At 58.1% G+C, this 20977-nt stretch overlaps 3 protein-coding genes across 3 annotated transcripts; 2 read left to right on the top strand and 1 right to left on the bottom strand.

Moving 5' to 3' along the window:
- Window positions 1-1161: 1161 nt before the first annotated feature.
- Window positions 1162-10592, top strand: LOC309598229 (multidrug and toxin extrusion protein 2-like; the record flags this gene model as incomplete). Its single annotated transcript, XM_082328593.1, has 17 exons — window positions 1162-1272; window positions 3300-3401; window positions 3951-4019; window positions 4375-4523; window positions 4683-4725; window positions 5453-5497; window positions 5906-6003; window positions 6245-6342; window positions 6671-6784; window positions 7024-7091; window positions 7365-7473; window positions 7560-7635; window positions 7969-8038; window positions 8696-8828; window positions 9243-9337; window positions 9582-9663; window positions 10074-10592. 17 exons carry the CDS (start codon window positions 1162-1164, stop codon window positions 10307-10309), a joined length of 1698 nt encoding a protein of 565 aa, XP_082184719.1. The 3' UTR covers window positions 10310-10592.
- Window positions 10593-12314: 1722 nt separating this feature from the next.
- LOC309598033 (multidrug and toxin extrusion protein 1-like) lies at window positions 12315-18522 on the top strand (the record flags this gene model as incomplete). Its single annotated transcript, XM_082328120.1, has 17 exons — window positions 12315-12485; window positions 12852-12953; window positions 13145-13213; window positions 13485-13633; window positions 13759-13801; window positions 13932-13976; window positions 14364-14461; window positions 14658-14755; window positions 15285-15398; window positions 15513-15580; window positions 15843-15951; window positions 16131-16206; window positions 16285-16354; window positions 16690-16822; window positions 17174-17268; window positions 17745-17892; window positions 18302-18522. The coding sequence occupies 17 exons, from the start codon at window positions 12315-12317 to the stop codon at window positions 18520-18522; spliced, it is 1809 nt and encodes a 602-aa protein (XP_082184246.1).
- Window positions 18523-19595: 1073 nt separating this feature from the next.
- LOC309598087 (aldehyde dehydrogenase family 3 member A2-like) lies at window positions 19596-20897 on the bottom strand. Its single transcript, XM_082328220.1, has 3 exons — window positions 20841-20897; window positions 20071-20312; window positions 19596-19923 (listed from the first exon to the last, which is right to left on the bottom strand). The coding sequence occupies exons 2-3, from the start codon at window positions 20299-20301 to the stop codon at window positions 19897-19899; spliced, it is 258 nt and encodes an 85-aa protein (XP_082184346.1). The 5' UTR covers window positions 20302-20312; window positions 20841-20897; the 3' UTR covers window positions 19596-19896.
- Between the last annotated feature and the right edge of the window lie 80 nt (window positions 20898-20977).

Raw genomic sequence — 20977 nt, 5'->3', positions numbered from 1 at the left:
TTTCATGATGACGTGTTATACCTGAAGGAGCAAGGGGGCAAGTAAAACGTTAATGAAATTTTACATTTCTGAGTGGTGATACCACAGCCATAAGCCACTGAGGCAGCATTTAAACAGCCGTAAAATCAAGCCCCACTTTCCAGTGTAATTTTCCGTGCATTAGAAATAGATGTGGTTACAGCTACTTGGTTACGAGCTCCTGCACTTAGGTAGAATTTCACTCCCGTAACAACCCAAGCTCCCACCCAAACCAAGGCCTCTTCTTCCCAGGTGCCGGACAAACACAGCCACGGGCACCCCAGCCAAACGCAGGGTCTGGCAGACCCCCTTTAAAGCTTCGCACCCTGCTAGCTGCACCGCAGCATGGGTGGGAATCCCTGGCTCGCAGGGCGATCCCCACGTCACCCTGTTGGCAAGGTGCCGGTGGGTGGATGGAGGGGAGGGGGAGGCTGCCTAGAGCCAGCTGCCCTCGCTGTTATCGTAACGCTGATGGCAGAGGGGACATCTGGTCCTGGAGGATGTGCTGAGGTGTCCCTGCCTTTGACAGGGCCCTATGTTGGGGGACCCAGCCCACAGCCAGCACATGGGGGTCCCAAGCCATCGCCCCACAAGCAGGTCCCCAGTCTGTAGCCACCACTGGGGGTGGGGGTCTCTGGACCACTGGTGAACCCCTGGTCAATGTGTGTGGGATCGCCAGGGGGTCCCCATCCCATAGCCAAGATGTAGGAGGGCTCTAGATATTGGTTAACAAATAGGGGGATCCTCTGCTCCCCACACAGCAGGGCCCCAAGTCCCTCGCCAGCACACTTAGGGGGGTCCCCAGCCCACGGCTCTCACATGGGGGTGTGCCCAACCCCCCAAAAAACCCACGGTGGGCTTTGGCCCTGGCCAACACGTGTGTGGAAGGGAACGTCCCCAGCTCCTGCCTCCCCACGGAGGGGTCCCCGACCCACGGCCGGAGGCTGGGGTCCCCCTCCTTGGTCGGCGGAGGGTCCCCAGCCCTAAGCCGGAGCACGGAGGGGACCCTGCCCGTGCCGTGCCGTGCCGTGCCGGCCCGCACCGCCCACAGCCGGCAGCCCCGCGGCCCCGGGGGCGGGGAGCCGGCCCCGGCCTTGCCCATAAGGCGGGCGGGCGGCGGCCGTAGCAGCGGCGGCGCGGCCCATGGAGGCGGCGGGCGGCGCGGCAGCGCGGTGCCTGCGGGGTGCCCGGCGCCTCCTGCCCGCGGGTACCCGGCGGGAGAGCTGCGAGCTGGCCCGGCTGGCGGGGCCCGTGGTGAGAGCCGGGACCGGGGATGGGGCCGGGACCGGGACCGGGGATGGGGCCGGGGCGCGGCGCTCTCCCGCCGGAGCGGGGCCAGCCCCGGCGCGCGGGGGGTAACGGCCGCGGCGCTGAGGTGAGGGGCCGCCGCCCCGGGCCGGGGATCGCCGCGGGGCCCGGAGCCTGGCGGCGCGCCCCGCACGCCCCGGGCTGTGGAGGAGACCGGGGCCCCGGCCGGCAGAGCCAGCGCCCCCGGAGCGGGCTGAGCCCTGCCCCGCCGTGCCGCCGCCTCGCCTCCCTCCAGCCTCCGGGCACGGCGCGGCAGCCCGGGTGTCCCCGGGTGTCCCCTCCCCACCGGGGCCAGCCCGGTCCCTCCCTCCCGCAGTCCGTGCCTGCTAGCCCGCTGAAGGCACGGCTAGAGTTAGAACGCCACCGTTCATCCCTTGATTGTCATCCAAGTGCTTATTCTTTGCCGCAGGAATTCCTGCTGCTGTCCAGCTTGATCCATGCGCCCGGCTCCAGCAGGGCCTGGCAGCGCGGCTTTAAAAGCACAGTGGATTTGGGGAGGGGGGGATAAGCTCTTAAATTGCTCTGTGAAACCAGCCTGCAGTCCCCGGCTCGGCCACGTACCCCTTGGGCGACAAGCAAGTCGCTTCGCTTGATGCCAGCTGCTTGGCCAGCCCTTCCAGCAGACTCTGGGTGCAAAGGTAGCCTATGGCTCCCTGTCCTGACATCCTTCCTGGACTGCCGTTTGTCTGGAAGGAGATGCATCCTCTGGTAGTCAGGGACCGACAGCGCAGCGCTGAGCACGTTTTGCAGAGGCTTCCGCAAAGGGGAGCGTGTACCACAGCCCCGGTCTAAATCCATCGCGCGTGAAGCTTTGTCTGCTCTATCCGGTAAATAAGTACCAACTGATGAACTTCTCAGAGGCGACCTCCCTGACCTCAAAGTGCCAACCTGCTGTGACCAGGCAGCAGAGGAAGTATAGATGGGTTTCGGTTTCTGTAGCTGAATTTATCAGCCCTAGCTCAGTCCCCTCCACGGTTCCACCTGCGGCACAGCCCGCTTCCCTGCGTGCACAGATAGCTGGAGGTTTGGTTTTGAGGTTGTCATTAGTTAATTCTCATTTCATGTCAAACCCTGCACTAGAACAATCATGGAGGTATGGACCCCTCCTGCGGGGATTACTCACAGCAGGTCGAACATGCCCAGGCCTGGCAAGAGGACTGCATCTGCAGGCAGCGGTGGGAGGTCTGGAGAGGAGAAGGTTTTGTTCTGTTCTTCCTCTGACCCCACAGGAGCTGGTTCTCCAGCCGCGCGCTGGGGTCTCGGCTTGCCAAGACCTGCTGGGTGGAAAGGAGCATGAGCGGACCCTGGGCACGGTCCCCAGCTGTGCCCACCCCTCAGCGGGTATAAACGTCTGTAACTCCTACCATCTGGTTCTAGCTGTGCCATGACTCCGTGCCTCGGAGGCCTGTAGACAGGGCACCCTCTTGCCAAGGGAAAATGAGGTCTGGAGTGCAGTCTCTGCTACAGCATCGTTAAGCCTTGCTGTAGCCCCTGGCAAGGAACAAGCAGGCTGGACTTGGTGTCTTTCCAGGAGGCAAGGACATTGTGGTTTGGGAGAAGAGTTTTCCCTAGATGCGCAGAGGTGTGGAAAAGCATTGGGATTTTTGATTTTTCCCTCTCTATGCATCTTTCATCCTGGAAAAGAGGATTTCTAGTGAAGCCATTAAGCCCCATGTAAACAAGGTTGTCTGCCAGATTGGCTGTATAACACCAAAATACCACAGGGCAGGTAGAGGCCTGCTTTGAAAGACAAAGCCACCGAGAGCCTGCCCGAGCCCTGGAGCTGGCTCCTCTGTGCCAGCAGTGCTGGTGAGCAGGGACGGGTTCCCAGGACAGCAGAGCCCTGGCCTTGAGGCCAGGTGCTGCGGTGAGACCAGCAAACATGACTGTTCATCGTCTGATGCCTGGGGGAGGGCTGGTGTTCCTCAAGTCCTAATCAGTCCTCCTCTCACCATCTCCTCCTCCCGTCCTAGTTTGTCGCCCAGCTGCTGGGGTTCCTGATCAGCGTGGTCAGCTCCATCTTCTGTGGTCACCTGGGGAAAGCTGAGCTGGATGCTGTGACGCTGGCCGTCTCCGTATGTATTACTCTGATTCTGCTCTGTTTTAAAACATACAAATTATGTGTCACCAAAGAAAAGAAGAAAAAAACCCTCAAAACCTGTAGGAATGTATATGTGAGGACCCTGTGTGTAAGCACAGCCTGATGCGACGCAAACATCGCATCCACCAAACTGTTCTTTCTTTTGCCCTGAGCGCAGGCAGGAGATGGGAACCGAGCGGTCAGTCACTGTGCCAGTGCAAGGCCAGCACCTGGGCAGGGAGCTGGAGCCTGTGACCAGCTTTCTGGACCACCAGGCCTAGGTGTGCGTGTGTGGCTAGGGACAGCGCTATTTGTGGTCCTTTAGATATTCACCCCTTGCTAGAGGATCCTTTTCCGCACCAGAGGGGAGAAGAGGCTATTTGGGTAACAAGAATATGTTATTCTGAGAAATAGAGAAGGGCTGGAAACTTCCCAAAAACTCGTAGCAGGACTGTCTCCCCACCCAGGTGGGAGGGACACAGTGCTTTGGGCCAGGTCCTCTGTCACCCTCCCTTGCAACCCAAGTCCCTTGTCTCTCCTCCAGGTTATCAACGTGACGGGCATCTCCATCGGTTCTGGTTTAGCCTCAGCATGCGACACACTGATGTCCCAGGTCAGTAGCAGCTCCCCCTTTCTTGTACCTGACAGTGTTCGACTGGTGGTGTCTTGCCTCCTGTGCAGTGTGATCTGGGCACAAAGGGTGGGAGGTGGCACCTTCCAGCCAGCCTGGGGCTACAGATGCACTGACTGGAGCCTGCTCCCTCCCTGCAGCTCCCCCAAGGAGCCCTGGGTCGTGCCTGGGCAGCAAAGGGATGTGCAGTCCACCTGAGAGCCAACCAGCCTGGCATTAGCCACTGCAGGGTGTGGGAAATGCATTTAATCAGCCTGTTGCTGCCCTGGATCCTGAGCATTTGCCCAGACCCTTTGGTTCCCTGTAACGTCCACCTTGGTCCTCTCTCCTGACTCAGACGTATGGCAGCAAGAACCTGAAGCAGGTGGGCACCATCCTGCAGCGGGGGATCCTCATCCTGCTGCTGTGCTGCTTCCCTTGCTGGGCGCTCTTCATCAACACCGAGCGGATCCTCCTGCTCATCCGACAGGACCCCGAGGTCTCCAGGTCGGTGGTGAGATCAAGCCCTTCTGGATCAGGCATTTGGCTGTGGGTAGCTTGCCATGTAGTGTTGAAATCAAGGCTCTGTGGACCTTGAGTGCAACGCTGCTTGGCTTGGCTCTTGCTTCGCTGTATCACTAACTGGGGAAACAATTCTCTTTCCAGGTTAACTCAGGTCTACGTGATGATCTTTATTCCAGCACTTCCTGTAAGTTGCTGCTAAAGCTGTTAGAAGCTCTGTATCCCTCAGTAACATTAGGGGAAAGGAGGGCAGGTCTTTGCTGTGTCCATCACAGCACAGCATGGTTTAGGGTTTTGCAACGTGCCCCTTGATCTTGGGCCTTAACATGTGCATTGGCCAGCAGCTGCTGGACCAGCAAACATGCACTCTTTCACCTTACTGTGCAAAGGCTTTTACTGCAGGCCATGTCTCTGCACAACGCATAACTGGCAATGGACATTGGAATCGGGGCCTCTGGGGCTCACTCTTAGCTCTGAGATAAAGGCTGCAGCTTGCTGTTTGCACACACTCATAGCTGCTGGGCTCTTGGCCAGTTACTCCGGCTCCTCTAAGACAGGGAGCAGTACCCCTGGGGAATAAGGGTCTGTAGGTTAGTCCTTTCTTCCAGGGTTTCCAGGCTCTCTCGTGCTAACGAGGAAGCATAGGAGATTTCCCATTTGGAGACTGATCTCTCTTCCCAGTGGGAATGGGAGTTGCCTTTTGTTGCTCTTGGCTTTGGGTGCAGCCAGTGCTGGCAGATGCCACGCTTCAAGCAGACCACAGGAGCAGGGTGTTGGGCAGTGTGCCTGGCTGGGGCACCCTGAGAAGGCGGTGTGGGGACCTGAGGGAAGGACCTACCTGTGAGCGTTGAATGGTAGCTGGCTGCTGAACCATAGTGCGGCAGTGCTGATGAAATGAATCCTGACTTTTGCAGGCGGCGTTTCTGTACCAGCTGCAGACAAGATATTTACTGAGTCAGGTATTGTATAACTAGCCAGGTTCTGGGCCATAGATTAAAGGTATTCCTAGGAACACGGATAAACTTGGGGAGCTAAGTTCATCCTGTTCTGGGGAGAGCTGGGCTGAGGAATGTGTGATGCACAGCCCCCCAGCCGGCCCTGCAGGGCAGGGAGAGCTCCTGGGAATCACACTTAGTTTGCTCCATTTCCCCATTGCTACCTCTCAACTCTGCATTTTATTGATTGCGCCAGCTCTTGAGCCCCTCATGCTACCTTCTGCATGCCTAACACGATCCAGCTTTACCTGAAACAGGAGCTGCCTTCTTGGCTTTCGCCTCGGGTGTTGCTGAAGGTCTCCCCTGTGTTTTCTGGATGGGGCTTGGGCAGTGCTGGGGAAGCAAACTCCAAAGTCTCTCCTTGGCTTCCAGGCGATCATTTTGCCTCAGGTGTTGACGGGGATTGCAGCCAACATCCTCAATGTGGCCATGAACGCCTTCTTCCTATACGCGCTGAAGCTGGGCATGGTGTAAGTGTGAGCAGAGGTGTGGCAGCCTCTCCCTGGGTGCAGGGGTTTGCTCAGGGCTGTGGGGGGTGTCCTGGGTGCCCAGTTCTGCCACCCTCTGCCCCCAGCCAACTGGCCTGCAGAGATAGGGCTGGAGGGATCTGCCTCATATCTGCAGCAAGGCTTGTATGGGTGCCACCATGGGTGCTGTAGCTGAGGAGGTTGGGGAGGCTGTAATTTCTAATCTGCCTGTCTCTCTCCCCAGGGGCTCTGCTTGGGCTAACACTGTTTCTCAGTACACCCAGGCCATTCTCCTCTTCCTTTACGTGTGGTGGAAGAAGATCCATGTGGAGACCTGGGGAGGTACTGTTCATAGCTTAATCCTCCAAAATACCAGTGTCTGGCCCTGGGGATTTGGCACTGTCACCAGCACCTGAGAAAGGGATTACCATCCCCTCACAGCAGGAAGATACTGTAGCCATGTTCTCAAGGCCTTTACTGTAGCTCCAAGCCCATTCTTGTTGATCATCCTGTCTCAGGAATGCAGCACGGTACAGCAGCAAGACTAGGCTGATGTCCTGTGAGCTGCAATGGTGATTGTCCTCAGCAAGTGTCCAGAAAAGCATATGGCTCCCCTTTGGGGGAGGAGAGGGAGAACATGCATTCATTTTGCTTCACCTCCTCATCGCAGGTTGGACCAGGGACTGCCTCCTGGACTGGGGCTCCTTTATCAGGCTGGCGGTGCCCGGCATGCTCATGATGTGTATTGAATGGTGGACCTTTGAGATCGGGAGCTTCTTGGCAGGTGAGTCCAAATCCTCTTTTTCCTCTGGTTCAACAGGTCATCTTCCAGCCACGCCTGCTCTGGTGGCTGCCTCTTGAGTGTGTCCCTAGAGCACCTCCTGCCAGCAGCCTCCTCGCCTGCAGGGTTGGTTCTGCAGGATGCTGCGTCTGTTAGATGGGAACCCTGTAGTCACTGCCTCCTTGTCAGCAAAGGAGCAGTTTAATTCTGACCTAATGAAGGAAGCGATGAATCTTTTCCAGGGCTGCTCAGTGTGGTGGAGCTGGGCGCACAGTCTGTCATCTATGAGCTCTCCTCTGCGGCATACATGGTAAGGGCTGGGTGTATTAAACCAAAATCAGCCTGGGAGGAGCCCCCAAACAATGGCCCTGCAGATCAAGGCTGGGGAGGGAAGCAGGAGTTGCTACCAGGCAGGTGATGAATCTCAGGCCTGCTGTGCAGCTGCACATCCAGGGGTGGGCTGCAGATGGAAAAAACCCTTTACTGCAGCAATGCCAATTTGCCCCAAATTCCCTGTTGGGGAAGAAGAAAATTGCTGCATGCTCTATTACCACTCACCTCCTCCTTGTCTCCTGCTACTCAGGTGCCTCTGGGCTTCAGCGTGGCTGCAAGTGTCAGAGTGGGCAATGCCTTGGGATCGGGGGATGTGATGCAAGCCAAGACCTCCTGCATTACTGCCCTGCTGTGCACAGGTCAGCCCAGGTCCTGCAGAGGGGAATAAAGGAGCAGGACGTGCTGCCCTTGAGGCAAGCAATTCGACTATTTCTTTTTCTTTCAGAAGTTTTTGCTGTGGTGGTCGCAACGTTACTGGGAACCCTAAAGGACGTGGTGGGATACATCTTCACCAATGACAAGTGGGTTAACAGCTTGCTTTTGAGCATTATTACCTTCTTGGAGGGTGTGATTTATATCCCAGGAGCCGCTCAGAAGCTGCTGACAGATAGAGTTCATAAACCTCCATCTGGCAAACATGTTCCCCAAAGGTTCCTCCCCACTGCCCGGTGTCACTGGGCAGCACGGGTGCTGCTGACACTGGGACGCTACCATGGTGGTACCCAAGCATCCCCTCAGGTCTCATGGGCTGGGATCAGGCTTTGCAGCCGGCCAAGGGAGATATGTCAGAACCAGAGTCCCTTGGGAGCAGGCCGTGCTGCTTTCCCTGACCAGTACGTACATCTTCCCAACAGGGAGATCGTTATCTTGGTGTCCAAAGTGATGATCATCTTTTCTCCGTTCCACTTGCTTGATGCAGCAGCAGTGAGTATTCCAGTATGTGGAGCGATTCCTTTCCGCAGGTTGGGGTGCAATGGAGAGTGCAAAGCTGCCTCTAGCTCTTGATCTGTTAAAATGATACAGAGAAACAAACTGATAAACTGTCAAAGCAGCTGCTGCATTACCTATAGCACCTCAGCGTCCCCTGCACTTGTAGTTGCCCATTGGTTTTGCTGCAGAACAACCCAGTTCTTTCTCCCTCTTCCCCCTGGCAAGGCTTCAGCTTTTTACTAGCTTGTCAGAGCAGCACAAGTTAGCAGCTGGATCTTCAGAGACATCAGGTGCTCACAGCATAGCAGCAGTGTTCATCATACCACTTGTTAGATAGTGATTGCAGCCTGTTTCCTCCTGTCGTGTCCCTGGGAGAGGGACCCAGGCAGTGTGGAAAGCACTATGGGGTCCGCTGGCGCGCCTCTGGGTGTCCGCAGACAGCTCCACGTTCTGCGCCAGGGTTGGCAGCTGGAACGAGAGGAGCCCCGCACCGTGCGCTCTGTGATGTGGCTTTGGTCCCTCTTGGCTCTGCGGGACAGTGCTGTGGGTTCCCCTGTTCACAGGGCCGTGCCGTACCCCAGAGCTCCTGTGGTGGTACCTTCCATAGCACGCACTGTCGCATGTATTGATCTCTCTGCCTGCTTTCCTTAGGCGACCTGTGGCGGCGTGCTGCGGGGCACAGGGAAGCAGAAGATGGGTGCTATCGCCAACGCCATCGGCTATTATGCCATCGGCCTGCCCGTTGGCATCTCACTGATGTTTGCGGCTAAGATGGGGGTGTTAGGTATGTGTGTCCTCCATTTGGCATTGGGAGTCTGGCTGTGTACGAGCTGCCAGCCCTGCTTTTCTGCTGGGCCAAACCCTGTGCTTGAGCAAAGGTTCAGCCCTGGAATTGGTGCTCAGATCCTCCTTTGCCTTGGCAGGGCTGGATTGTGCACCAAAGTGTTTATCTGAGGCAGGCTCTGAGTAGCCTCCATCAAATGGGGGCTGAGATGTCCCAGTAAATCCAGGCTTGCTCCCACTGTAGGACCCTCCAGGAGCCATTTCCTCTCACCGCCCCTCAGGGCAGCTCTCCCATAGAGACTGGGTTAGACATGGGGCAATAATCTGACCCCACTGAAGTCCTTTGGCACTTTGGCAGTGGCTGGCAAAAGCAGGCTTTCCTCAGGCCCTCCCTGAAGTAACTTTTTTGCTGCAGGTCTGTGGGTGGGGATGATCATTTGCATCTCTTTGCAAGCCCTTTCCTTCTTGGCTTTTGTCATGCGCATGGATTGGAAGAAAGCTGCAGAAGAGGTGAGACTTGTGTTTCTCTCTAGTAACTCTTAAAAGGTGTTAGGTGAGTTCCTGTCCCAGTACAATGCCACAGCCCTCTGGGAGGAGGCAAAAGTGAAATGGGATCTGTCCCTCTCCTGTAGCGAAGGAGCAATTTCGTGCTGAGCATGCTTGCTTTGGGAGAGTGGAGGGAGGAGGCTCAGGTTTGCTTGGTTGGGCAGGACATCCTTGCTCTGAGAAGAGCAACTCTTCCGTGTGTTTTTAGGCTCAAGTCCGAGCTGGACTGAGAAAACAACTGGAAGATGTGAACTCCAATGGCACAGCTGCTAACAAAACATCTGCTGTGGGTACGTAACTGGGCCTGACAACAGGGAGGGAGCCCAAATTCTCCACCCAACCCTTCCTTTCCTTCACAGTCATGGCAGCCGTGTCTGTCCTGCAGGCCCTGATGGCTGGAAAGAGCACATTGTCTGCTGCTGGTCCCAGGACAGTGGCACTTCTCCTGTAGTTAGTAATGGGGTACAAGAAACCCTGTTACCCCTGTCACCACCCTGGCTGCTCCAGGGAAGAGCCTGGGCTGCCAGCCAGCATCTGCCTTACCTGGGAACATCTGCCACTTTGCTGCAGCATCTCCCAGTGTCCCTGAGCCTTGGGAAAGGACCCTCAGGACTGTCACTAGCGCTTGTGCAGCATCAGACTGGGATCCCCTGGCTTTGCAGCTCAGCTTCCCTGCAGCACTCACCTTTCTGTTACACAGATTACATCTCCATTGAGACGGACACCGTGGACACTGTGGTCCTGCCTGAGAGCATCGTGGGAGGTGAGAGGCAACCTGACCACCAGCTCATCACACAGGAGGAGCCTGCTGTTGTCCCTGCTCCTCCCACCATGGTATGGAGGGCCCTGATCATCCGTCGTGTGCTGGCTGCTGCTGCTGCCATCGCTGTCCTGCTGGTGGGCATACTGGTCCGGCTCCTGACTGGCAATGGCTAAAACCAGCGGCACTGGGGAGCTGTGCACAGAGCAGGAGGGCACGTAGTGTCCCAGGAGAATGGTGCAGGGGAAGGAATTCCCCCTCAGTTCCTTGTAAAGAGTCACTGCTCAGTTTCCAGTTAGCTCACAATGTTTTATCCCACACACAGAGTTATTAAAGAGGGTGAGGATGTGGCACCTGGGAAGAAAGTGCTTGAGAGCTGGTCCCTCTCCTGCACTGCACCGGGCTGTCACTCATTGTAGGCAGGATTGTATCCTGGGGCTCACCGGGAAGGAGACAGGGACTTTGCTGCTGCCCTTCTTCCTACTCCCTGGGGGCGTTTGTCCACGCCGTTTGCAGAGGCTCTTGCTGCCCACAGCGTGTATCCTCACACACCAGTCCGTGTGCTGGCATGGCAGAGCCCACTCGCTACCGCTGCGGCAGCGCAGAGCAAGGCTGACTTTGTTGGAAGATGGCTGACTCCTCTGACTGCTGCCAGGGCGTTGGGTGTTGGCTGCTGGCCCCGCTCTCCCTGCTGCGTGGCAGGCATAGGGCCTAAAGCAACTCTTCTTTGCACTTTTGTAAGGTGGGATTTTTGATACAATAAAGTTTTCTGTGTAAATGTTGGGCTGTTAATGTGGTGCGAGCGTGACCCCGGTCATTGGCACGATTAAGCTGTTAGAGGGGGAACATGTGCCTGGTTTGTGCAGTGTGGCGGGCTTGCACAGGGCATAGCCTCAGCCTCCTGGCCCTGCAGATGGGGCTCGCAGTGGGTGCAGCGGTAGCCAGGGGCTTGTTTTAGCTGGGCTCACAGAGCACACCGCTCCCGCAGGTACAAGCAGGGTTTGTGCATCTTGATTGCTCTCACACCGTTGCTGAGCCGCATGGAAGAGCGTGGTGTGGTGCACAACCCTACAGAGCCATCAAGGAACTGCTATATGTCTTAATGCAAATGCCCCAGCACTGCCTGCCCGCCCCAGCCCTCAGGACCTGTCCCAGGCTCTTACCTGCAGCTGTGTGACAGCAGCGAGGCCACTGCCTCTGTGGTACGGCATGTGCTCAGCCGTTGGAGGTGAGCGCCACATACAGCCGGTGCACAGCACCTCCTTGCCACCCCACAACTCTTCTGGCACCTGGTGCTGGTTGCCTGTGGGCTGGGAATGAAAAGATGTGACATAAAGGGGCTTGAAACAGCCATCAACCCTGACCTCAGCAGCCTCTGCCCAGATGTGGGGAGAATGTGGCAGACTCTGCCCTGCTCAGAGTCCAGGTAGTTTTGGGATGGGAGGCTGGAGAGAGGAGGCAGCCTGCCTTGCTCTGCCCTGTGGGCTACCCCATCCCACCGGAGCTCACCTCCCGCTCTGTGCAGGAAAGGGTCTGCACAGCAGCAGCGGCTCCCCTCCGCCTCCCCTGCCCTGTGGTGGGCCAAGGCAGGACGCTATATTTGGCCTGGCAGAGTGGTGCCGGTGAAACCTGACGCTGCCGCGCTGTGCGAGGCTGACAGCTGGAGCCAACGGGGCCGGCTTGGCTTGGCCACCACCGCGCTGTGATGAGAGGGGCCGAGACAGGCAGCGGCCCCGCCACTGCCGGCAGCAGCTCACGGGAGACCGCACACAGACCCATGAATCCTCCGTCGCTGCTAGAAGAGAAGGACGACCCTCCAGCCCACCAGCTGGCAGAGCTGCAGCAAAGCAGGAGAGAGGTAGGAGGGCTCACAGGAGCGATTTGGGAAGACTCAGTCCCCATGCTGGCTCGGGGCAGGCAGCAAGCACCTTGCGCCGCACATCCGGGCTCATCAGCGCTGCCCGCAGCGGTGCACAGGACCCAGCTCTGTGCCCTGCCCTGACCCATTGCCCGCACTTCCCATTGCCAACCCCGCTGCCGGCAGCAGGGAGCACGCGGTCGGCTCGCCCGGCCCCGGCTGAAGTTCACCCCACTGTGGTTACACATTGCTCACCCTGGCAGGGTGGTTTTAACAGAGCGCAGAGGAAGAGGGTTGTTTCATTCCCCTGGCAGAGCGGCAGCATGAAGCAGGCGAACCTCCCCGAGGAGAATGGCTTCAATGAGGTGATGGCCGCCGGTCAGCACACTCGCACACCCGGCAGCTGCGGGAAGAAACGCCGCTGGCTTCAGCGCCTGGTCCCGGACAACTTCTGGGAGGATGCAAAGAAGCTGCTGGTGCTGGCAGGGCCGCTGGTGAGGACCCGGGAGGAGAGTGCTGGGATGTTGGGGCAGCTGCAACAGCAGCCCGGTGCCGTGGGCACCCTGGGGAGCGGGTTCCTTGGCCAGTGGAGCCCAGCCGACATGAGGCCTCCAACAGCTCCCAGAGAAGACGGACTCGGAGTGCTGCTAAACACCTGGCAAAGGGCTCAAAACCTCAGATCAGCTTCACCTGATGTGTCGGGGGGATTGAGTTTCTTGACTGGTTATATGCACTCAGCTGGACGCATACAGCTGCCTTCCCCTCCCATCCTGTGCTCTGGCCCAGAGGTCTCCCCCCAGCACGGATGCCCCTGCTCACCTCCGTCTCTGACCTTCGCCTCTCCTCTTTCCCACATTTAGATCCTGATCCAGCTGCTGATCTTCCTGATACACCTCGTCAGCTCCATATTCTGCGGCCACCTGGGCAAGGTTGAGCTGGCCTCCGTCACGCTGGCCATTGCTGTAAGCATTCCCGGGGGCTGCCCTGGCACCAGCTCCCACCCGCTGACGCTGGGACGGGATACGGGAACGGAGGCGGACAAGAACAGAGGAGATTTCAGATTCTTATTTTTCCTTTTAGACCCTCTCCCTACCTAGAAGTCTTAAATGCTCATATGCTTTTTTTTTTTTCCCCTCCAATCTCCTGTTTCCAGGTTATAAATGTTACTGCCATCTCTGTAGGTTATGGTTTGTCTTCGGCGTGTGACACCTTGATATCACAGGTGGGTAAGAGATGCTGGTGCTTGTCCTGGAGACACGGGGGTTTCCGACATCAGCTGATGCTGCCCAGGCACTGCATTGCACCCCAGCTGCACCTGCAACCTGAAAGCTTGTCGCCCATAACAGGGAGCTCCGTGCTCCCCTTAAAATACCAAATCCTTCTCGGGTGGTCTGTGGGGTGGTCAGGGCTGCTCCATGCTCTGTGGGGTCCCCGTCCTCCCAGGACCAGCGTGCTGCCAGTGCAGCAGAGCTCACCCTTCTCTCGCCTTGCAGACCTACGGCAGCAAGAACCTGCTGCGCGTGGGGGTGATCCTGCAGCGTGCCACCCTCATCCTCCTGCTCTGCTGCTTCCCCTGCTGCGCCATCCTCATCAACATTGAGCAGCTCCTGCTCCTCATCCGCCAGGATCCCGAGGTCTCCAGGTCGGGTGGTCCTATGGCCCAGACACCACTGCCTCCTCCCTCCCTGGCATGGGGGGGGGGACGGACCGACGGTGGGGGGACAGTGGCCATGGCCCCTCGCTGACCGTACCTCTCGTGTCCCCCAGGTTAACTCAGCGCTACGTGATGGCGTTTGTCCCTGCTCTTCCGGTGAGTCCCTGCGAGCACCCTGGATGCTGGCCCATGCATGGGGACCGGCCATCCTGCTCCTATTTCCCGCTGCAGCAGCACAACCCCTGCTCAGCGCTGGCCTCATCTCATCCACCAATTTCCTTTTCAGGCGGTTTTTCTGTATAACCTGGAGACAAGATACCTGCAGAACCAGGTGGGTCCTGCAGCCCTCGCACCTATGGAGGGTCAGCCCCGGCTCAGGGCTCCCCTCGACCACGCACCCAGGGGTTTTGTGCTCGCTGTTCCCAGTGGCAATGCAGCGTTTATCCCCACCACTGCCTGTGTGCCCTGGAGCAGCTCTGACCCTGGAGATCACCTCATCCTACAGCCAGCTGTATCCATCTGCCTGATGGACCTCCCTTCATGCTTCCCCACGTCAGGGATTTACCTCCAATGCATTCATTTTCCAAGCAAGCAACATCATCAGAAGTTTATTTTTTGGCTGGGAAAGCTGCTGAGCATCGGCTGGTCAGGGACCTTCACACTTCTCTTCCAAAGCTTTTGTGAAGGTGCCATAGCCCTCATCTCCTCCTCTTTGCAGATGATCATGTGGCCGCTGGTGCTGAGCGGGATTGTTGGCAACGTCGTCAACGTGATCGTAAACTACATCTTCCTCTACGTGCTCCACTTGGGCATTGTGTGAGTAGCGCCCGTGTCCCACGGAGGGGAAAACACAACACCTGGCAACGGCAAGGGACTTTTCCGGGACGTCGGCACCACCAAGCGCAGACAAGCATCTGGCACTCGCGGGGGCATGGCGGGATGTTACGCTCTGGCACCCCAAGCCGGGGAGGCGTGAGGAGGATGCTGACGACCTTTCTCATTTCCTTTGCAGGGGCTCTGCCTGGGCCAACACCGTTGCTCAGTATTCACAAGCCATTTTCTTGTTCCTGTACATTATAGGCAAGAAACTCCACGTAAAGACCTGGGGAGGTAAGGGCATCTCCCCAGCTCCCCCCGGGTCCCGCTTTACATGAGTGTTCATGAATCTTCCACCACTTCTATCAAGTAAATTCTGTTAGTCCTGACGGTGAAATATTAACCTCAGCCCAGCACGCCCCAGCAACGCGGTGCTGCTTCGGTGGCAGCACGTCACGCGCGAGCATTGGCAGAGCACTGCAATGGGCAGTAAACATTAATTCTGGAGAAATGAAACTTTCTGCTGAGGCTTTGTAGGGTTCAGGCCCGAAGCCAGGTGAGCGCAGACGTAGGTACGAAGTTGTCCTTAGACGCTCTGCTCTGGGAGGGATGAGCTGAGGGTTGCACTGCTCTGCGGCCCACAGGATGGCATCAGCAGAGCTCGTACGTGCACGCTCTACTGCTGGAGGTCTAAGGAGCTGAGGAGCATTGCCCTGGTAGCTCTGCAAACAGGAATGGCACCTCCAGCTGCCTCAGGTGCTCTCAAGGATGTAACACGTGGCCAGTCTGGTCATCCATCAGGTGAGGTTTCTCCTCTCTGCAGGCTGGTCCAGCGAGTGCCTGCAGGAGTGGGACAGCTTCATCTCCCTGGCTGTCCCCAGCATGCTCATGATGTGCATCGAGTGGTGGACCTACGAAATTGGGAGCTTCTTGATAGGTCAGTGGAGAGGGGCACTTGTGACCCAGAGCAGTGTCCATGGCAGTCATGGGGGCTGAAAGTGGTTCTCCACTGGGCACCTGAACCCAGCGCTGACCCTCTCCTCTCGCCCAGGCCTGCTGAGCGTCATAGAGCTCTCCGCCCAGTCCATCATCTACGAGGTGTCCGTTGTCGCTTTCATGGTAAGGGCTGGGGGTCGTTATTTCCAACCAGGGCTCCCTAGGGACAGTCGAGTACAGACACACAGCAAAAATCAGCTCCAGCAGATCTCTGTCTTCCCCCTCTGCACTTAAGCCTCTCCCTCCTCCTGCCTATCCCTCCTATGGAGGTGTTTTAAATTAAATCCTGAACTCTGTCTCCCTCTCTGCTGGGTGGTTATTCTACTGTCGCTGCGATGGCCCCATTACCTGGACGCACATGCGAGCCTCAGCCCTGTGGTTACAGATCCCCCTGGGGCTCGGCACGGCTGCCAGCGTGCAGGTGGGGAATGCGCTGGGCGCCGGCGACGTCGAGACGGCCAAGAGATCCTCCTCCACCAGCCTGCTCTGCACAGGTCAGGCCGCCTGCGTGCCGAGAAGCCTTTGTCGGGGCTCCTTCAGGCACAGCAGGAGCAGGGAACGTTGGCAGTTCTCTGCCTGTGGTGCACACCGTGTCCCCTGCTCTCTCCCTTCGGCGGCTCCCAAGCTCCCCGTCACAGCCAGGCCAGGCTCAGCGCTTTGCTCTGTTATTCAGGTGGATTTTGCGTAGCCGTGGGGGCCATTTTAGCTGCCACGAAGGACATACTGGGATACATCTTCACCCGTGACAAGTGAGTGCCCCCGGCTCCCGGCCCCAGCATCCAGAGGTTCATTCCCAAAAGTGATCGTTGGCTCTTCTCTGTCCCCAGGGAGATCGTTGACTTGGTGGCCTGGGTCATGCCTGTCTACGTTGTCTTCCACTTGTTTGAAGCCATGTGTGTAAGTCCCTGGGGATGCTGCTACTTTTGGTAGGGGACCTTGGTGCTGAGCAGCGGCATCGCAGGTTGGTTGGTCGGGGGTTCCTCAGGCTGCAGGCGGGCACCGGCACACGCATGGCACCCTGCAGAGCTCCTGGGGTCACCCCTTAGAAAACACCAAGTGCACAAAGAGATGCTGACCCACAAGACTGAGCAGGGATGCAGAAATAACGGCGGAGGCACGGAGCTGTTTCATCGCCAGGCTGGTTCACCAGCCCCCAGGCAGCAGCAGAGCCCCATATTTGCCAAGGCGGCGCTGCCGGCCCTGGCCTCAGCCCCTCTCCCTCTCCCCGGCAGGGCGCCTGCAGCGGGGTGCTCAGAGGCATAGGCAAGCAGAAATTCGGTGCCATCCTCAACGCCGTGAGCTACTATGGTGTGGGCCTGCCCCTGGGAGCCGTGCTGCTCTTCGTGGCCAGGATTGGCGTCATAGGTACCGACCCCCGGGCATGCAGTTCTGCGTGCCCCCAAATCCCCCGTGGGTAGCTGCGCCTCCCCCCAGCTCCACCGATGGCTCACCATGACCCTCCCACCTGGCTCTGCCCTCCTCCCTGGCTGGGGACTGGGCACACTGGGGTGGACTGGGATGGCCCCTACAACTTCTGAGAGCTTTTAATTGTACTGGGAAAAAGCAACTGCTGCAGGAGGTGCCCAAGGCCACCCCATCCCCATGTCCCTGCTGACCTTGGTGACATCCCCTTTCTTGACTCGCTGTCCCGAGATGCCGTCTTGGTCGGTTTGCTCCATCTGCGGCACCCGGCTGACGCCGGCATGCCCTCTGCAGGCCTGTGGCTCAGCATGCTTGTCTGCGTCTCCATCCTCTGCACCTGCTTCATTGCCTACATCTCCCGCACGGACTGGAGGAAGGCGGCCGAGGAGGTAACCCGCGCGCCCACAGCATCGCGCCCTGCCAGCGAGAGGGTCCTCAGTGCCTTCCCTGGGATCACAGCGGGATGAGACAGCACCACGGGCTTCATCCCACGGGCCAGCGCTGCCCAGTGCTGTCCTCCAGTGTCCCCAGCAAAACCCAGTGCTCCTGTGACCATGGCCACGTCCTTGTATTCAGCTCCCTCCCACACGTGCACTCAACGGCCTCCAGGTGTCCCTCTGCACCTTGTGCCACCCTTGGTTGGGGACAAAGCAGATGGGGTGACTGAGGCTACCTTAACCCTGCAGCCCTGAGCATCACCTTGTGCCCCAACAGCTCCGGGGGTTCCACCAGCCACCATCTCTCATTTCGGGCATCTTTCAGCTACACAGTGCCATTTCCAGCCAGACAAACCCTGCGAGAGGCGACGGTGGGGATTTCCCGCGCCGTGTGCCGCTGGCTAAACCCAGCGCGTTCCCTCCCCCAGGCTCAGCGCCGTGCAGGAGTGACCCAGCCACTGCCGGAGGAGCCAAACCAGGGCCCCGAACCCTCCTGCAAGGCGCTTCCCTCTGGTGTGGGGCCAGCCCCAGCACCCCACCGTTACCCCCCTGCCATGGCGGTACGGGGGTGCGTAGGTATGGCCAGGGGCTGGGCACGGTGGGATGGGGGAGCTGGGCACTGCATGCAGCAGTGGGTTTGGGGCCAGGAAGGGTACCCAAGGATTCACATAAGCCAGGAACAAGCCCACGAAATGGGGCTGCAGCGTAGCGCTGGTGACGCCCTCAGTTACTGGGAAAACAGTAAGTACAAGGGTAGGCTTGGGAGGGTGATGGAGGCTGGTGGGGGAGGACCTGGAGGGATGGGGCACCCTGGGCAGTTCTCACCTTGCAGACACCAGGTCCCACTGAAGCTCTGTCGAGGGCTGGAGATCTCCATGCTCTCGGCTGCTCATAACGTGCTTTCAGACCTCAGACAAAACCCTCCCAAGAAACCCCTCAATCCCCTCAAAAAGCTCTCAGCGACGCTGCCCTGTTCTCCTTGCAGCGGGGGTGGATGTGCAGAACTGCATCGTGCTCACGGGCATCACCAGGATGGAGGGACCGACGTACCAGCTGGAGCCCCAGGAAGCCACGCCTGCCACGTCCCCTCCAGCCACCGCCATGGCCACCAAGGAGCTGATCATCCGGCGCGGGCTGGCGGTGGCCGCAGCCATCGCAGTACTTGCGCTCGGCATTGTCATAAAGCTGATGACCAGCAAACACTGACTCGCACCAGGGGCTCTGGGGACTTTGCTTTGGGGGTGGAAACCCCTCCTGATGGACGGACCGGCCAGTGAGAGAATCCAGCACATGCCTGTCCCACGGGAGCCAAAGGGCCCCCGTCAGCATTTGGCAGCATCTGCTCAGACATCGCTTGGGAACGGGCCCTGCGGCTGCTCCAACACCCAAAATGCTGCTCTGGGCTGCCCTACACGCACCAAGCATGCGGGTAACCCCCTCCAGCCCGCGCTGCTGGCTATCACCCGCCGACTGGAGCCGAACACAGCCTGGCTCACACTGCTGCTCTGTGACAAATGCCAAATAAAGAATAAACCCAGCTGGACATGGGCTGGCTCCTTTGGGTGGCGGCTGAGGGCAGGGCTCGGGCCAGAGCAGAGGGACTGCTGCTGGGGGCCGCAGCCTGTGCAGGAGCCCAGGGCACGTAGGTCTTGCCTGCCTCAGGCAGCCTTCACAGTAAAACAAAGGTTTTATTCAGCAAGGCTCAAGGTCAGCTTTCAGTTACAAGTCTGGAGGTAAAAGACTACCAGTAAACCAATAAAAAATTGAAATTCAATTACAAGTGGGATGGCTGGCTGCTCAGCCACTCCGGCCAAGGACTTCCCCCGACCTGGGACTCCGGTCGCAGCAATGCCCCTCTTATTGCCCCCAGCAGCCCCAAATGCAGCGCACCAGCAGTGCGATGGTCCCTGGTGCTCTTCGAGTCCTTGGGGCAGAGTGTGGCCACAGCTCAGAAAGCCTTTGCTGTCACCTCAGGTAGCCTTTGCACACCTGGAATGGCTAAAGATAGTTTCCCCTGCAACAAGACATCACCCGTTCAGTTGTGAGTCCTCTCCAGGATGGGGTGCTGGAGGTTCTTAGAGGCTCTTTCCCTCTGCTCTGGGCAGGCTGCTGGGGACAACCAGCCTGGACTGTCCCCATCAGTTAAACCCACATTTTGTTAGGCTTATTGGTGGTATGAGACAGCTTTCTATGGGGATCGCGCGAGATGTTACATAGATAACAGGCTCAGTAACAACTAGCTTTGTTTTAATACCCTTGTGACAAACAATTCCCCTGTACCCAAGAGCTTACAGATGGGCTCCTGTTTGCAAAGCAGGGCAGATGCTGCCTCCTTCCATCTGCTGCCACTCACTGCTGAGGCAGGACCAACAGTGAAGGTCTGAATCAATTCCTGTGTTTCAGAAGGAGCTGGAGCTTCCAGCTCGGAGTTCCTCTGCTTTAGGCGTGTTTCATTTGCTTCTACCTCTTCAGTGCACTGGCTGTCTTAGAAGAAAAGAAATTGCAGCAAAAAACCGTTCAGCGCTAGGACTGCAGGAAGTGAGTGGTGGGTTACAGGTCCAGCGTGCTGCTGACTGCTGATCAGCGCTCTTGTCCAGGGAACACCAACTGGAGAGGCACAGAAACAAGGCTGAGTCCCACAGGGAGGGAGCAGAGCCCGAGGCAATGGCGCGATGCAGGCTGAGACCAGGTAGGGGCTCAGGGGACAGAGCTGGGGACACGCACTCACGCAGACAACAGAGCGCCAAAACTCACCACTGCCACTACCACTGCCACAATCCCCAGCAGGGCCAAGACGACCAGTCCCACTCGGCCCCAGCCCTTGTTAAACCGCTTCAAGAGGAAGAACTTGGCCCAATCCACCTTCTCCTGGCTGCCAGGTGGGTACCGGAGTTTGTTCGTACCCTCCATCTTCAGGTCCTTGATCAAGCAGGCGCGGCGGTGGGAGAAGGTCTCAAAGCTGTACTTGCCGTGGTAGGCACCCATCCCACTGTTACCTGCGGGACACGACCCAGGCAGGTCACACCACGGGCTCAGCCACTCAAACCTTTGGCCACTTGAGGCCATCAGCAGGGCAAGAAGCAGCACAGGAAAATTCCACTTGCTTGCCAGCTGCACTGCACAGTAACGACCCTGCATCTGCCTTGCTGCACCTTAAAGCACAACCTCTCCTCTATATTCCTGCAGAGAGGACAACTGTTCCTTCCTCTCTACAGCACTGCTCAGTCTCTAAGACGTCCAGCTGTACTCCAGCCCTCTTCTTCCCCACCCCGATTTCACTACACGCTCGCCAGTACTTCGTTGTGTCCCTGTGTGAGCTGTTCCCTGTGCCTCCGAGCCGTCTCCACCTCTTCCCTGGATTTAGCTCCCTCTCAAAGCACCATGCCAAGCACCATGGCATACCCCCAGAATTTATTAGTGAGATCTGCTGTACCAAGGGGTACTTGGACACAACCCAACTGCTCCTGTTCCCTGGGTTACACCGCGCATCAAGTCACAACGCTTAAGGAGCTCCAGCCACTTACGGACACCACCAAAGGGTAAGGTTGAGAGGAAGAAATGCGCAACGGACTGACAGACACGCGGAGGAGAAACACCACCTCCCGCTAGGAGTGTGGTTCAGCAGGACATGAAAACCCGGGACGTACTGCCACTGAGCCAA

The sequence above is a fragment of the Platalea leucorodia genome (genome assembly GCF_965183815.1).
Source record: "Platalea leucorodia genome assembly, chromosome: 16".
Taxonomy (NCBI): Eukaryota; Metazoa; Chordata; class Aves; order Pelecaniformes; family Threskiornithidae; genus Platalea; species Platalea leucorodia.
This window is presented reverse-complemented; position numbering and strand designations above follow the sequence as displayed.

Excerpts from the sequence above, each read along its gene's own strand:
- LOC309598087 (XM_082328220.1), bottom strand. The coding sequence starts at position 20,301 with ATGGGTGCCTACCACGGCAAGTACAGCTTTGAGACCTTCTCCCACCGC. Across the intron at positions 19,924-20,070 it reads TGGCAGTGGTAGTGGCAGTG|TTGGTGTTCCCTGGACAAGA; the intron begins GTGAGTTTTGGC and ends GTGCCTCTCCAG.